Here is a 15,627-nt window from a genome sequence, read left to right on the forward strand (position 1 = left end):
GAGTCATCGTAGGGCCAAAATAAAGACATGGCCAAACAAACATACAAACACACAATCAGCAATGCTGAGTACATAAGCGTAATTAAAGCACACTAAATTGCTTTCACCTATCATCACACAACTTACCTTGTTGCACCTGTTTACAAGCATACAACATACAACACAACCCTCAAATAAATAAATAATTGATTCATTCAACATTTATTACACATCGAATGGGTTTCCCCCCTAACCTGCCCCAATAAAGGGGTATTAAAACGGGAGCTAACCGTGCCAGTATAAAAGAACCACTCGTAAGTGGCGGAATTCCTATGCATAATAATAAAAATATTCAACGTCCTGTACTCCCAGTATAAGTTATGGTTAAATATAAAACCCCATAACTCCCCCCATATGTTCATACTCAAGGTATATACTTTCCAAGAGTTTTGGTGTGTAATCTCTTTCACATTACATTATTTACATAATATTAGATTTGGTGATGACTCTCAAACCATAACACAATCAATCATAATATTTATTCAAACAATTAAACATACCAATTTAATTCTTGAATAATTAGTGAACACATAATATTTAATGATGAACCCTTTTTAATCTACCTCGGTGTCAAAGACACCTTAAACACATAATGCGCCAAAATTCCTATCTCTTAGTGTAAAAAACACCTTAAGTGCACTAATGCACCAATATATAATTTAATCCTCCTATATATATTCACTTAAATAGCTCTTTTCTCATGCTTATAGAATCAATAAAAATTATATGAACCTTAATAAAATTCCTTTTTAATATTCCAAACCAAATTAAACATTGAGTTTAATTAAACATGCTCTCTATCATGCCAATAATAAAAGTGTGGTTCATATACAACATACCAAATTAATTATTTTCATTCACTGATCCATCACAAATAATCCATGCTTCATAATTCAATCACCAACATCAACCAAATAATAAATTCCAATTAAAATCTATCATGATGCTATTTGGAATCAATTATTCAAAGCGTAGCATGTTCCTGCATCACCAAATAAATACCAAGTACGCGAACGTACCTTAAATACGATCTTAAAAGCGCTACAACTATATGAAATCACTCACTTGGAAGTCTCCTACAATCCAAAATTACAAAGAGGCATTAAAATCTACTCCACACAAATTTCCAGCAATATATACCCTCATTAAATCACTCATAATTTATTTAAAACAAGCTGAAAATTAATTTAAAACCCCTTACTTTAATCCCAATTAATGGGTAGTCGAAATTTCCTTCAAGAAACTTAATTATAACTTACTAACAAAATTTTCAGCTTTATCAAATCATAACCTTGTTGTAAATATGTTTTAAAACCCTCAAATCAAAGATATAAACCACCCTCAATCAAATTCCTTTAATATACAATAATTTAGAAACCTAGGGTTTTCAATTTGGGACTTTTTAATTAAAAATCAAATCTTAAAATTTATTTACATACTACCTATAATCAAACATCATTAAAATCATCACAAAACCCATAATTAATAATTAGATTAAGGAATTAAAGCAAAAGAATTAAAAAAAATATTTTTTTTTCGGAAACCGCAAGCAACAACAACCACCACGACACGCGGGTGGGCTGCCGCCGCGGCTGCTAACGCTTGTGCTGGTGGCTACGGTGGTCGGACGGTTGTGCGTGGTGGTGGTGTCGGCCGTGTAAAAAAAGGGGGAAGGGGAATTAAGAAAGAAAAGAAAAATAAGAGAGAATGGAGAGAAAATTACCTTGGGTATTCTCCACTCTGGGCAAAGTTTAATTTGTCCATGTGTTGAATATTTATACCCCCTTTTTCTCTAAAAACCCTCCTAGACTTAAATTCCTTTTCTATCCTTACTAATCCCTTTCCCATTCAAACTTGTTTTTGACTTTGACTTTATAAAAATTTCCTTTTATAAAACTTTCCTTTTATAAAAATATTCCCAAACTTAATAAAATAAATAATTAAAATGCCATAAATAATTCATTTCGAATTATTTAAATACTTCACAAAATACTTATATAAATTAAAATATGTATAAAAATACGGGGTATTACAAGTATAGAATTCCCTGTACCATTTCTTGTAATTTCTTTTCATAAAATAAAAAAAAAATTAAAAAAAAAAAAAAACAAGTTGCACACAAACAATCCCACCACACCTAGCCTACAATAACCTACTGCTACTCTTCCCTAAAAAGCCATGGAAACCCATCTATAGACATCTGATTTGTCTCCCAAAAACAAAACTAATCAGTGATGAGTACCTTTCATGTTTTGATTGATGAGTTTGATAAAGTGTTGTAGAGTCTCGCAAAGTTCTTTAAGCTTAGAAATAGGTGCACCACGCCTATTCTTTTGAACGTTTAGTGAAAAAAATCTGAACAATTGCAAATTTTGAACATTTAGTAAAAAAAAAAAAAAAAAAAAAAAAAAAAAAAAAAAAAAAAATCTAAACATTGCAAATTTTGAACATTTAGTAACAAAAATCCGAACAAACGCAATGTACCACGCCTATACTTTTGAACATTTAGTAAAAAAAAATCTGAACAATCACAAATTTAAACATGTAGTACACCAATTACAAGTATATAACACTATATAATAAATAGGGGTGTAAATGAACCAAGCCGATCAATAAACTACTCGGATTCGAGCTCGGTTGAAGCTCGTTCATGTTCGTTTACTTAATAAATGAGCCAAGCTTGAACAAAATTTAAAGCTCTTTTAATAAATGAACTTGAACACAAACATAGGTATGCTCGTTTAGATAAGTTCATGAACAACTCATTTATTTATGTTTGTGAACCACTCGTTTATTTATATTCATAAATAACTTATTTATTCACAATTGTTAATTTAATTTTTTTTTTTTTTTAATAATTAAGATTTAATCCCTAGGTTTATAATTAGGATTTAATTATTATGCTAATTTTAAGATTTTTCAAATACCAAAAGTACATAGCACAATTATTAGAGAAGCTCGTTTATTACTAAGCTCGTTCATGAAACGCTAGTTTATCAACTCGTTTAATAAATGAGTTGTTCAAGAACCATTCGCGAACATACAATGTGCTAAATGAGCCGAGCTTGAACAGATTTTTGAGCTCGCTTGAAAGCTCAGAATCATGCTCGAACTTGCCTAAGTTAAATGAACTTGAACATAAACACGGTAATCCTCGGCTCGGCTCGGCTCATTTACACCCCTAATAATAAACATCAATTTTTTAAAAGAAGTTTTTCAGACTTGTAATCATTCAATAGTTTTGTAATATAAACTAAACATTTACTGCATATAAAATGAACATGTCTTTATAAAATATGAACATATAAATTGCAAGTTTATCTTCAATTTTTGTGACGTATTCATATTTTTTAACTAAATGTTCATTTTTTGTAAAGTGTTCAAATGTTTTTTTACTAAATGTTCAAAAATATAGATGTGGTGCACCTATTTCTTGGTGCACCATGGTGCACATAATAACTATTGTAGAAGGTTGGGTAACCATTACCATTACCTAAGGGTTTGTTACCTCTCAAAAACTTAGGATAACAAATACCCTTACCCTCCTCACATATAAACAAATGGAGTAAAGTTTAACTAATTTCTTTCCATGGTTAAACCAAACAAATGAAAAAGTAATCATTAAATGATTCCTTTTCTCCCTCTTATTTATTTCCTTTCCATTTCATTTTCATTATGTGAACCAAACGCCCCTTAAAAACTTTTAAGATAACTTTAACCCGTTTTACAATGAATTAACATAAAACCGCTTTTTTGGAGAATTTGTGCAATGCAAAATCAACAATATTATTACGTTCACATATTTATTGAAACAAAAAACTCAAAATTACTTCAAATTTTACAATTGTGACGAAGATGATTACGATAAAAAATGCTACAATTGTTCATGTTCAGATCCGATTGCCCGTATCCGAGATCTGTGAAGACCCTATCGTCCGGCTAAGCACCAACACAGGAAGAGAAGATTAGCTAACCCTGGGGTGAATCCGGGGATAACCACTCCGATGATAAAGTTAGAATGTGTTTAAGAAAAAAGAGACGACGGTATGAAGAGAGAGAAATATAGAGAGAGAAAGAAAGAGAGAGACTAATAAATGCTACCTTTTTTATGGATAATCTTACCTATTTATAATAACTTCGATCGACAGATGGCTGCATGCCATGCAAACCCCTTTTATGCCAAGTGTCGATTAATCAACGTCACGTGCTCAGTTTTAAGAGGGGCCGATATGTATGACGTTATATGACGATGCCGATATTGGTATTATCACTAAAAACCCAAACCCGTTTAGTCTATCAAAGTTTGGTTATCGACACTATAGCCGTTATCGGTATCCTCCCATACAACTAGCCCCCCAAGTGAGGACGTTAGAGAAGTTAATGTTCTCACTTTTAAACGAAGCTTGTAATTTTTGATGGATTTGGACGAGCAAGCATGTGTCATATGTTTCTTGCACTCTGTTTAGCATTTTCGTGCTCGGTTTATGTTGTGCACACTTTGGTTTGTTGAAGTGTGATTGTGATTATGTTGATTTGTTTTTCTGGTGGACATTTTATGAAAGGAGCGAAAAACTCCGTTTTCCCCCTAAAGTGACCTTGTTTGCCAACTGCAAACAAGGTCTACTTAATACAGGAATAGGAGCGAAAAACTCTGTTTTCCCCCCAAAGTGACCTTGTTTGCCGACTACAAACAAGGTCTACTTTATACAGGAACGGGAGCGAAAAAATCCGTTTTCCCCCCAAAATGACCTTGTTTGCCGACTGCAAACAAGGTCTACTTAATACAGGAATGGGAGCGAAAAACTCCGTTTTCCCCCCAAGTGACCTTGTTTGCCGACTGCAAACAAGGTTTTCTTATTACAGGAAAGAGAAAAAAACTTCGTTTTCCCCCCAAAATGACCTTGTTTACCGACTGCAAACAAGGTCTACTTAATACAGGATTAGGAGCGAAAAACTCCATTTTCCCCCCAAAGTGACCTTGATTGCAGATTGCAAACAAGGTCTTATTGATACAAAAAGAAAAGTATGCTCAAATTTATTTTATGTTGTTCGCCGATTGCAGGCTGGAACATGAATCGTCCAAGTAAATGAGCGGGAAACCTAAAAAGCACTTTGACACGTGTCAACAATCTGACGCTCTAATTTCGAAATCACAAAATTACCCCCGCCGTTGGATTTCTGACGGGGTGGTCACATCAAACGTCACTTTTTAAAACCCCTTAAATTCTGGTTATCCTTACCTTGTTTTCATTTTTACTCTTATTGCAAAACGAAATTCAAGCAAGTTTGTGAGAGGTTTTCATCGTTTGCACAGCAATCACCGTTCTTTTGAAGCGAAATCGGATTTCATTCGGGGGACAATTGCATATCTTTGCTCTGGGCTAGTCGTCTAAGGTATTTACAAACCCTCAGTTTTTAATTTGCATGTTTTCGATTTTAGTTTATAGGTTGCTGCATTAGATGTCTGGTAGTAGTATTGAAGAAGAACAACCCACCCTTAGCACTGTTAGGCGCCATCTTATAAGGCAATCATTGGGAAAGGATATCGGCAAAAATAAAGGAACTGCTTCTTCTCTTTCTAATAATATTGACAACCCCTTTCAGTCGTTATCTGCGAAAGAACAAAAAGAAGCCTTTTACCGTCATAAGATATTGGTAGACTGGGAGAGAGCGGTTCGGCCCACTAACCCCAATTTGACGAACGATATTGAAGTTCTCGATATTGAGTCAGTTAGTGTTCGATATCATTTACGCAGTTTTGCTGACAGGCCCGTTATTCATCAATACGGCTCAAACGTTGGTAATATTCAAGTCTACACTACTGCAATGCCTAGGGTTAAGCAAACAAGTTATCAGCCTCAAGCTGCTGCCGATAGAGCTAAGCCTAGCAGAAGGCCTGGGCAAGCACAGGTTGTGAGCTCCAATAGCTCTGAGTCTGAGAAAGGTTCTAAATCTCCCGTGCATGAATCTGCCGTCAGGTTTGTACTTAACGATGAGGACAACCACGGTGAAGAGGTTAACCAGGAGGAGAATGCCGATATCGAAGAAAGGGCCGAAATGGTCGAGCTTATGGCACAGGTTACTCATGAGGAAATTCTTGACGAGGAGTATAAATCTGAGACTGATAATGTCGGTTATCGGCATCCCCTCAACATTCCTGCTAACAGCAAGGTTGTCGAAGCTAAGGTTAGCGACAGTTGGTTGCTGCTGGAAAAGGAGAAAGATTATTGTCGGCATGCTAAAAGGTTCTACAAGTTGCCGGATGGGTATGAGCTCACACTTCCTCCTTCATCTTCTACTGTCCTTGACTGCCCAGACGGTCATGTCGCCATCTATGCCAAGCATTTTGATTTCGGCATTCGTTTTCCTCTTCATCCTTTCATCGTTAAAATTCTTAGGGCTTGGAATGTCTGCCTTGCTCATTTTACTCCCCCTACTATCCGAGTTGTCATCATTCTAGTATGGGTTATGCTATTTAAAAATTTTCCGTTAACCCTGAATTTATTTCGAAGACTGCTATCTCTTAAACGTGATGGGTAATCCGAGGGATGGTGGTCACTGTACACAACATCACATAAATATACCATCAACCCAAAGCTCACAAGCTGTAAAGGTTGGCAAGATATGCGTGTCCCTTGTGATTTCCCTATCAGGAGAGCATTCTTTCGGCCCCACCCCCGTTTTGCACATATTTCCAATAGGGAGCTTAGCGTGCAAGAGCGTAAAGCTTTTGACTATTTTGACGCTGAGAAAATTAATATCGGGGGTGGCAAAACACAAATTGTCCCTAAAGTGTGGCTGCCGAATGTGAAGTATATTCTCGGTAATGCTCCGTTATCATATGTCAGTCTATGCTGGACTGATAATTATGGTACTTGCCTCATATTTTAACTTGCCTTCATACATTACGGCTATATCTCAGACTTACTTATCGTTATTATTTAACATGCATATATATATATATACTTTACTCATGTGTCTTATTATTTTTATATATATGTATATTATTTACTGCTACATATCGTCATTTATTTTTATTATTACCCCTCTTTTTTTTTACTCATGGACATGTTTCTTCCAAATGCAAGTGTCGATAAGCTAGATAAGAAAGCCCTGGGACTTTCTTCTGACGGCAAGAAGGTTATCAGGCGTTGTCCTCAGTCACCTAAATCCAGCTACGATACCTTGTGACATTTTGCACCCGTGCTCCTACCCGTAACCCAAAAAGGAGAGCTGAAGATATGGCCGACGAAAATGTTAGACGAAACAGACGTCTGGTATCTCTCGCCAATCGGTGCGGTGGTTGGACAGCTGTCGTTACCTCTAGAAGGGATGATGAGCAGCCATCTAAACGGCCTAGACCGAGCTCCGGGCCGTAAGAACCTCCATCTCCCTCCCCCCCTCCAACAAGCTAAGCATGTAAAAGATGACACTAATGTCGTGACGACAAGGAGAGTCGTTCCAACCGGCATTGTGGTAGAGGACATCACTGAATCTCCGCCTCAAGCCTAGGTTGCAGCCGGGATCCCTCTTCAGCCTCGAAATGTCGGTCCAGTCGGCTCCGATGTTAGCATCCCTGGTATTACTTACCGGGATAATCAATGGATAGAGCGGCCAGAAGGGAAAATTCCGGATAAGGTCGTTAAGAGAGTTGCAGCCCTAGAGGGTCGTTCTCAAGACCGGTGGCAGCCTGAGATGGATGTGCTCCGTAACGAATCTATTTTTACCGATGACCCCCTTCGAGGTGGAAACCTGGGGTATCGCCTTCTGCGGAATGTGGCCACTCCCGTTGATAGGCCCACTGGGCTTATCGGCCCTGTTACTGCATAGCACATGCACGACCTTATGAAGGTACTTGCTTAAACTTGTTTGACACCTGCAACTTGTCAACTCCATTTCATCCTCTTTCCTTTTTTTTTTTTATATGTTTCGCTTTTGGTGTTTTTGCTTGTTTTGTTTTGTTATCTTTTTATTTCTTTGCTTTTGGTGAGCAGGCCATTGCCTCGAAGACTGAGCTTGTTGAAATGTACTGGTATTACCAAGAGCAGCATCATCTGGCTTCTAAAAACCGGGAATCACTTCAATCGGCTCTGTGTAATGCCGAGCAGGCCCTTAACGGTATTAAAGTAGAAAAGGCCAAGGATGATGAGGAGCTCAAAACTTTGCGGGATAAGGTTAACAAAGTTACCAACCTTGAAGAAGAGGTGAAGCTCCTCAAAACCCAACTATCTGAAAAGAGCAAGGCTGCTGACCAACTTCCTACTGTGCAAAACGAGCTTTCAGATGCCAAAAATACCATCAGCACTTTGGAAGCTAAGATTCAGAAAATAGAGGCTGATAAGCCAGGCGTGCGTCAGAGGGTCGTCAACCGATACTTGAACTCTACCGCGTTTATTGAGAGATTGCAAGATCGGTTTGACGGCGGCTGGACTGTTGCTCATGCTGCCGGCTGGACCAAGTCTGATTGGGCTAAGGTCGAGGCTACTTCTATCAACAAGGCCCACGCAAAGCCTTCCGGCTTTGAGCAACAGCAATTTGCAGATGAAGATATCCTCAACACTATGCCGCCCGAGACTGATACCACAGTGGACCCTAGCATTTTGAATTCTCCAACACTGGAAAAGGAGAGGACTCATGTAGCTTGAAGGGGCGGGCAATCATCACTGACATCCTTATGTGGCTCTTGTGTGATTGGGCCTTATTTTCTTTTTTTAGTTTTTTAAAAAACTTGTAGTTTGTGGTATGCCTTTTTTGTGGTATGCCTGTTGATTGTCATTTCAACATTTTTATTTTCGTTAGAAGGTTGCCTAGAACTTTGTTACTTAAAAAATACACATTTGCTTAATCACTTTTACTGCCTGTTATATACGTATATGCCTCAACTTTTAAATTTTAACTTGTCTTCTGCTATAGTTAAAAAGGAATTAGATAACACTTATTTAAATGATGTGACTTATCGGCGTCTTTATCAGCATCTTAAAAATTGGCTTAAAACAACTCATATTTCCTTTTCATATTTCCGTTGTTGATGTTATCTGTTTTAATCTTTATCGGCATATACCCACAAGATGGGGTATACTACTTCCTGCCCCCGCAGTGTATATATTTGCTTTGCTACTATATACACTGTTAATCTTTACATGTGCGTATGCATATTTCAAACAACAATGTGACACATTGTTGCTGTTTCAGAGTATAACATTGGTCACTCACTCCACCTTATACTTACGGTGAGCTGAGTACCCTTCTCGGTGATCATAATTATGGCTACGCCTCAAATCGGCATATACCAGTACATGATTTTCCGGTATTATATCTTGAACCAGCAACCTCACAAGTTAATGAATACAACTGATCAGGTTACAAGAGCACTAACATCATGGAAGCGGTTTTAAGCTGTCCATCCCATTTAACGATGGACTGTTAAATGGAGGATGCCCAATCAACTTATATACCAGAATTCGTACCTTGTATTATTTATCGGTACTATCTAACCAAGATAATTAAAAAGTATTACATATTACATCATACTAAACATAATATCTTTTCAAGACTGCCGAGTTCCATACATTCTTCAATGGCTTTCCATCCATCGTTTCTAAGTAGTAGGACCCTTGCATAACCATTTCTCTGATTCGGTATGGGCCCTCCCAGTTTGCCGATAGCTTTCCATCAATATTCCCCTTTCCAGTAGCTTCCGTCCTTCGAAGGACTAAATCTCCTGTATTCGGCAGGCAATGGCTTACCCTCTTGTTATACGCTCTGGACATCCTGTCTTTATAGGCTGCTGATTTGATTGCTGCCTTTTCTCGAAGTTCTGGTAGGAAATCAAGTTGCTGCCTTAGAAGTAAATCATTTTGCTCTTCAGAATAGTGCTGAATCCTGAATGTCGGCAACCCTACCTCCGCCAGTACCACGGCTTCTGTTCCGAATACCAGATTGAAAGGGGATTCACATGTTGCTTCTCTGGTTGTAGTTCTGTTTTCCCACAGTATTTCTAGCACGAGTTCTGCCCATAAGCCCTTTGCATCTTCGATTTTCTTTTTAATTGCCGTTATTATCTGTTTATTTGCGCTTCTGCCTGGCCGTTTGACTGTGGATGACACACCGCAAAATATGCAAATTTTACCTTGTACAGGACCAGAAGGTCTTTTACTGGCTTGCAGTCAAACTGTGACCCATGATCGAAGACCATTGCCATTGGCAATCCAAACCTTATGAAGATGTTTTTCTAAATGAACTTCTTCACTTCCGCTGTCGATATCTTTGCAACTGGCTCTGCTTCTATCCATTTTGTGAAATAGCCAATTCCTACCAAAAGGAATTTCCTTCCTCCTGTGGCTGATGGAAACAGCCCTACGATATCCATCCCCCATTGCGCAAACGGAACTGGATTCAGTATCGGCATCAAGTCATTCGGAGGGAGATTAATGGCTGGTGCGAACTTTTGACATTTTTCACACCTTTTCACATATCGGATAGCATCTGCATTCATTGTCGGCCAGTAATATCCTCACCTCATTGCCTCTCGGGATAAAGCACGAGCCCTAAGATGATTTCCACATGTCCCCTCGTGAATTTCCTCAATGAGTCTTGCAGACTCAAAATCTGTGATACATCTCTGTAACGGAAGTGAGAAGCTTATTTTGTACAGCTGGCCTTGGTGTATGATGAACCACACACTATCTTTTCTCAGCCTTCTTGACTCTCCCTTGTCAAGAGGCAATGCCCCATAAAGGATGTACCCCAAGATTTTGTCATACCACTGGCTGCCGTTATCTACACACAGTACCTGCTCCGAGGTTGCATCTATACTCCTCTGTTTCAAGATTTCCACCATTACTGTTCTTTCCGGATCATTGAAACTTAAGCTTGCCAATTTTTCCAAGGCATCAGCTTGTGCATTTTGCGTCCTTGGGACCAACTGTACCTCAAAGTGTTGTAGTTGCCCCGTTAGCTGATTGATGTTTTCAAGGTACTTTATCCTCGCGCTTCGTAATCTCCACTGTACCGGCTTGATACTATCTGTGAGTCGGTTTTCAATATCAAACGTTTAGCTTCTGCCGCTATGAATAACTAAATTCCAGCTACAGCCGCTTCATACTCTGCTTCATTGTTAGTAGCTTTAAATTTTAATTTTAAAGAATACTTAAAGATTGTACCATTCGGCGCTGTTATTACTATACCAGCCCCTAACCTAGTCGATGTTGCCGATCCATCTACTGTTACCTGCCATGTTCCTAACGACTCCTCCTCATCATTGTAGGTTGTTTCCACAATAAAGTCTGATAAGGCTTATGCCTTAATCGACACCCTTGGCTTGTAATGCAACTCATACTCCGATAGTTCAACTGCCCATTTCAACAGTCGACCTGATGTATCCATTTTCTGTAATGACCTCTCCAGGGGATTATTAGTTAATATCTCTATTGGATGAGCATCAAAGGAAGGGCGCAGTTTTCTTGCCAATATCACTACAGCAAGTGCCATTTTATCTATCACTGGATATCTGCGCTCTGCTGCATTCAACACATGGCTGACAAAATATATCGGCAGCTGCTGCTTTTTTCTTTCTACCAGCAGCGCTACAGCCACTGTTTTTGGTGAAGCCGATATGTACAACTGTAACTGCTCACCTCGTTCTGGTCTAGCAACCGTTAGCAATTTTCTTAGGTGGTTCCTTACCACCTCAAAAGCTTCACTTTGGTCCTTAACCCACTGGAAAGTCTTGTTCTGCCACAAAACTACAAAGAATGGGAGTGCCTTATCAGCCGACTTACTTATGAACCGAGTCAACCCTGCCATCCTGCCTGTAAGCCTTTGTATATCACGAATTGTTTTTGGTTGCTTCATTTCAAGGATTGCATTCACCTTGTCTGGATTTGCATCAATACCTCGTTCACTCACCATAAATCCCAAGATCTTTCCTGATCGGACCCCGAATACACATTTCTCCGGGTTTAACTTCATCTGATATTACCATAAATTACTAAAGGTTTCTTTGAGGTCAGCTATGTGATCTTCCTTCACCCTACTCTTCACAATCGTATCATCCACATATACCTCTACATTTCGACCCTTCTGCTTCTTAAAGATTTTATCAAACAATTTTTGATAAGTCGCCCCTACATTCTTTAACCCAAATGGCATGACCTTGTAGCAGTAAACTTCGGCATCCGTTATGCCGTTTTTTCCCTATCTGATTCATGAAGGCTGACCTGATGATATCCCGAAAATGCATCTAAAAAGCTGAGCATTGCATGGCCTAGTGTGGAGTCCACCAGCCTATCTATTCGGGGCAAGGGATAACAATCCTTGGGGCAGGCCTTATTCAAATCTGTGAAATCTACACACATCTGCCATTTTCCTGTCAGCTTTCTCACCATTACAAAATTAGCCTGCCCCTCAGGATATGTGATGGCTCTATGAAATCTGCCACTAGGAGTTCATTGATCTCAGCCTGTATTGCCTCAATCTTCTCTGTTGAGAAGTTCCGCTTCTTTTGCCTCACTAGCCTAAATTTTCTATCAACATTCAGCTTATGTACCATCATGTCGAGGTGTATCCCTGACATTTCATCTGCCGAGAAAGAAAACACATCCGCATTCTCCCGCAGCAAACTTATCAGATTACAACTCATTTCCGAATCCATGTCGGCTCCTATTTTCACGTCCGGATAGGATCACCTGGATGAAGTTCAACTTGCAATGTTTTTCCTCCTAGTGCCGGCCTTGGTACTGCTGCCGGCCTTGTATCAAAGTTTTCCATTGACAAATCCCGAACCGACGGTTCCCTGCCCCTTTTCGGGCCATTGCATTTGAGCTTTCTCGCACCAGATTCTTCAAAGCAGTCACGTAGCAGGTCTTTGCCATTACCTGCCCCCCATGCACCTTCTCCACCTTCCCCAAATTTGATACATATGCAATGGTGAGATGATAAGTTGATACCACTGCCTGCACATCATGTATTATCGGTCTCCCAAGGATTGCATTGTACACTGATGGTACATCCACTATCAGGAATTCTGCCATGACATCCCTCGCGGCCGCGCCGTCACCAAATCTGACCGGCAAGACTATGTTGCCTTCCGGCCTCACAGTTGACCCATTAAAACCAATCACTAGATAAGACACTTGCCTCATATACTGCCTGCCTATCATCATTTCATTAAATGCCTACATAAACAGGACATTAGCCGAGCTACCTCCATCCACCAAGACTCGTTTGATGTCGGCCCCATTAATTGTCGTTATCAGCACTAGGGGATCATCGTGTGGAAAGACAATTCCCCTAGCATCCTCTTTTGTAAACGTCACATCAGGAATACCTGCCGGTCGGGGGCGGCTATCGAAATCTAATGCATTCACTTTATAGCGATGCTCCGACAAATGCTTTCGTGCTCCACTTATTGTTCCTCCGTGAATTGGCCCACCAGTTATCACATCAATATTCTTCCCAATTGACAATGGTGGCTGCCCACCATCTTCCTGCCGGCTTATTTGCACCTGCTGCCTTTTCAAGCCTTGCCTCTATCTGCTGTCGCTCTGGCTACCGATACGACGGTAGTTGATTTCCCCCCGCATGCAGCCGATATTGAGTCAGATGACCCTTTCTTATTAGCTCTTCAATGTTATCTTTTAGTTGCGTTCACTCTTTAGTGTAATGCCCGACATTTCAATGGAACATGCAGTACTTCTTAGCATCTCTTCCCTAGGCCTTCATGGGCATGGGTCTCACCCATCCCTCCTTGATTTGATTGACTAAGTATATGGCAGCCCTGGGCGTATTCAGCAGAGTGTATGTACTGTATCACATGGATTTCCTGACCGCTGACCTCCTGCCGATTTCCTCCTCTTCTCATTGAGGCCGGATTTTTCGGCATTCCACTTCCTGAGGCTGTCCCCTCAGACGATGCTGCACTCTATCGGCTGGGACAACCCGGCTGCTTGTTTTCATTAACTCTTCGCTCTTTATGTAATCATGAGCTTTGTTAAAAGCTACAGCCAATGTCGGCAAATTTTTCCTTGTTAGGTACCGCTTGAACTCAGATTCGTTCAGGCCATTCATTAATGCCATAACGGTTATCTCCTGCTGCAACTTTGGAATTGTGTTTGCCTCATTATTGAACCTCCTGATGTAGTCCCTTAGAGACTCATCCGCTTTTTGCCCTACAGCCATTAACTCCCCTGAGGTTCTCTGTCGAACATTGTTGCTAATATATTGCCCCACAAACATTTCCGTTAGCCTCTCAAAGCTATCCACCGTACCACTTCCTAGGTTATTGAACCAATCAGTTGTTGCCCCGATTAGGGTGGTCGGAAAGACCTTGCACCAAACCGCATCTGAGTTGGTGTACAAAATCATATGTCCCTCATAGGACGTTATGAACCTGCTTGGATCACCTCTTCCATCATATCTGCATGTTGGCATTTTAATCTTTTCCATCGGCTGATCCAATATTTACTGCGTAAACGGCAATGCCCTCAGCTGAACAGTCGTTCGGATCACCCCCTACCTTGCATCTGGCGAGCTTCTCTACCGCTGATTTCTGGTGTTAACGGCACGACTAGAGGATTGTGCCTCTGTCTCCTGGGAGGTTGCATGCGTCCCTTATGGCGACATTTCCCTACGAGGTTGCCTGGCGAGTTTATTGCTTGGTTGAATTGGCTATCCAGATTTACAATGGGCACCCCTCCTGCAGCCCTAGTAGTTCCAGCCTCGGCTTCCTTTCTTTTGTTGCTCTGACATCACACTGACTGCTATCTCCAAATCCTCCGAGGTAAAGTCGGCCATGGGATATGCCACTTCACCGATATGTCGTTCTGGTGTTAACGGCGTGTTAAACTGATTTCCCTCTAGAGTGTGGGTTTCATCCTTTATTTCCACCTCTGGCTGTGTTCCAGCTCCAGGGTTGATTATCCTACTTGCTCCATTGTTACTTCCAAGTGTTTCATTGTTACCGGCCATAACTTCTCTGCGTGAGGTCCTTAGGCGATAAAAGTGATCACTATCCCCTCCAAGCGCCAAATTGCTCCTATTCAGATCCGATTGCCCGTATCCGAGATCCGTGAAGACCCTATCGTCCGGCTAAGCACCTACACACGAAAAGAAGATTAGCTAACCCTGGGGTGAATCCGGGGATAACCCTCCAATGATAAAGTTATAATGTGTTTAAGAGAAAAGAGAGGACGGTATGAAGAGAGAGAAATATAGAGAGAGAAAGAGAGAGTAATAAATGCTACCTTTTATATGGATAATCTTACCTCAACTGCCAGATGGCTGCATGCCATGCAAACCCCTTTTATATCAAGTGTCGATTAGTCAAAGCCACGTGCTCAGTTTTAAGAGGCGTCGATATGTATGTTGTTATATGACGGTGCCGATATTAGTATTATCACTAAAAACCCAAACCGGTTTAGTCTGTCAAAGTTTGGTTATCGGCACTGTACCAGTTATCGATATCCTACCATACAACAATGGTGACAAATTGGAGAATATACGAAGTAGTAGAACAAAGATGTTTAAAGATAGGAGGAGTGAGGTAAGAAAGAAAATTAAACTTATTAGGAAAGAAAAAAAAAAGTGAGA

General features: G+C 40.1%; 2 protein-coding genes across 2 annotated transcripts; both read right to left on the reverse strand.

Moving 5' to 3' along the window:
• Positions 1–9,569: 9,569 nt before the first annotated feature.
• Positions 9,570–10,415, reverse strand: LOC145577931 (uncharacterized). The gene is made up of 2 exons (XM_081635348.1): positions 10,232–10,415; positions 9,570–10,132 (listed from the first exon to the last, which is right to left on the reverse strand). Exons 1-2 carry the CDS (start codon positions 10,413–10,415, stop codon positions 9,570–9,572), a joined length of 747 nt encoding a protein of 248 aa, XP_081491474.1.
• A 3,481-nt stretch (positions 10,416–13,896) lies between these two features.
• LOC145577932 (uncharacterized) lies at positions 13,897–14,469 on the reverse strand. The gene has a single exon (XM_081635349.1). The coding sequence runs from the start codon at positions 14,467–14,469 to the stop codon at positions 13,897–13,899; it is 573 nt and encodes a 190-aa protein (XP_081491475.1).
• Positions 14,470–15,627: the final 1,158 nt, after the last annotated feature.

This window comes from Chenopodium album, chromosome 14 (assembly GCF_948465745.1).
Source record: "Chenopodium album chromosome 14, dcCheAlbu1.1, whole genome shotgun sequence".
NCBI classification, from domain to species: Eukaryota; Viridiplantae; Streptophyta; class Magnoliopsida; order Caryophyllales; family Amaranthaceae; genus Chenopodium; species Chenopodium album.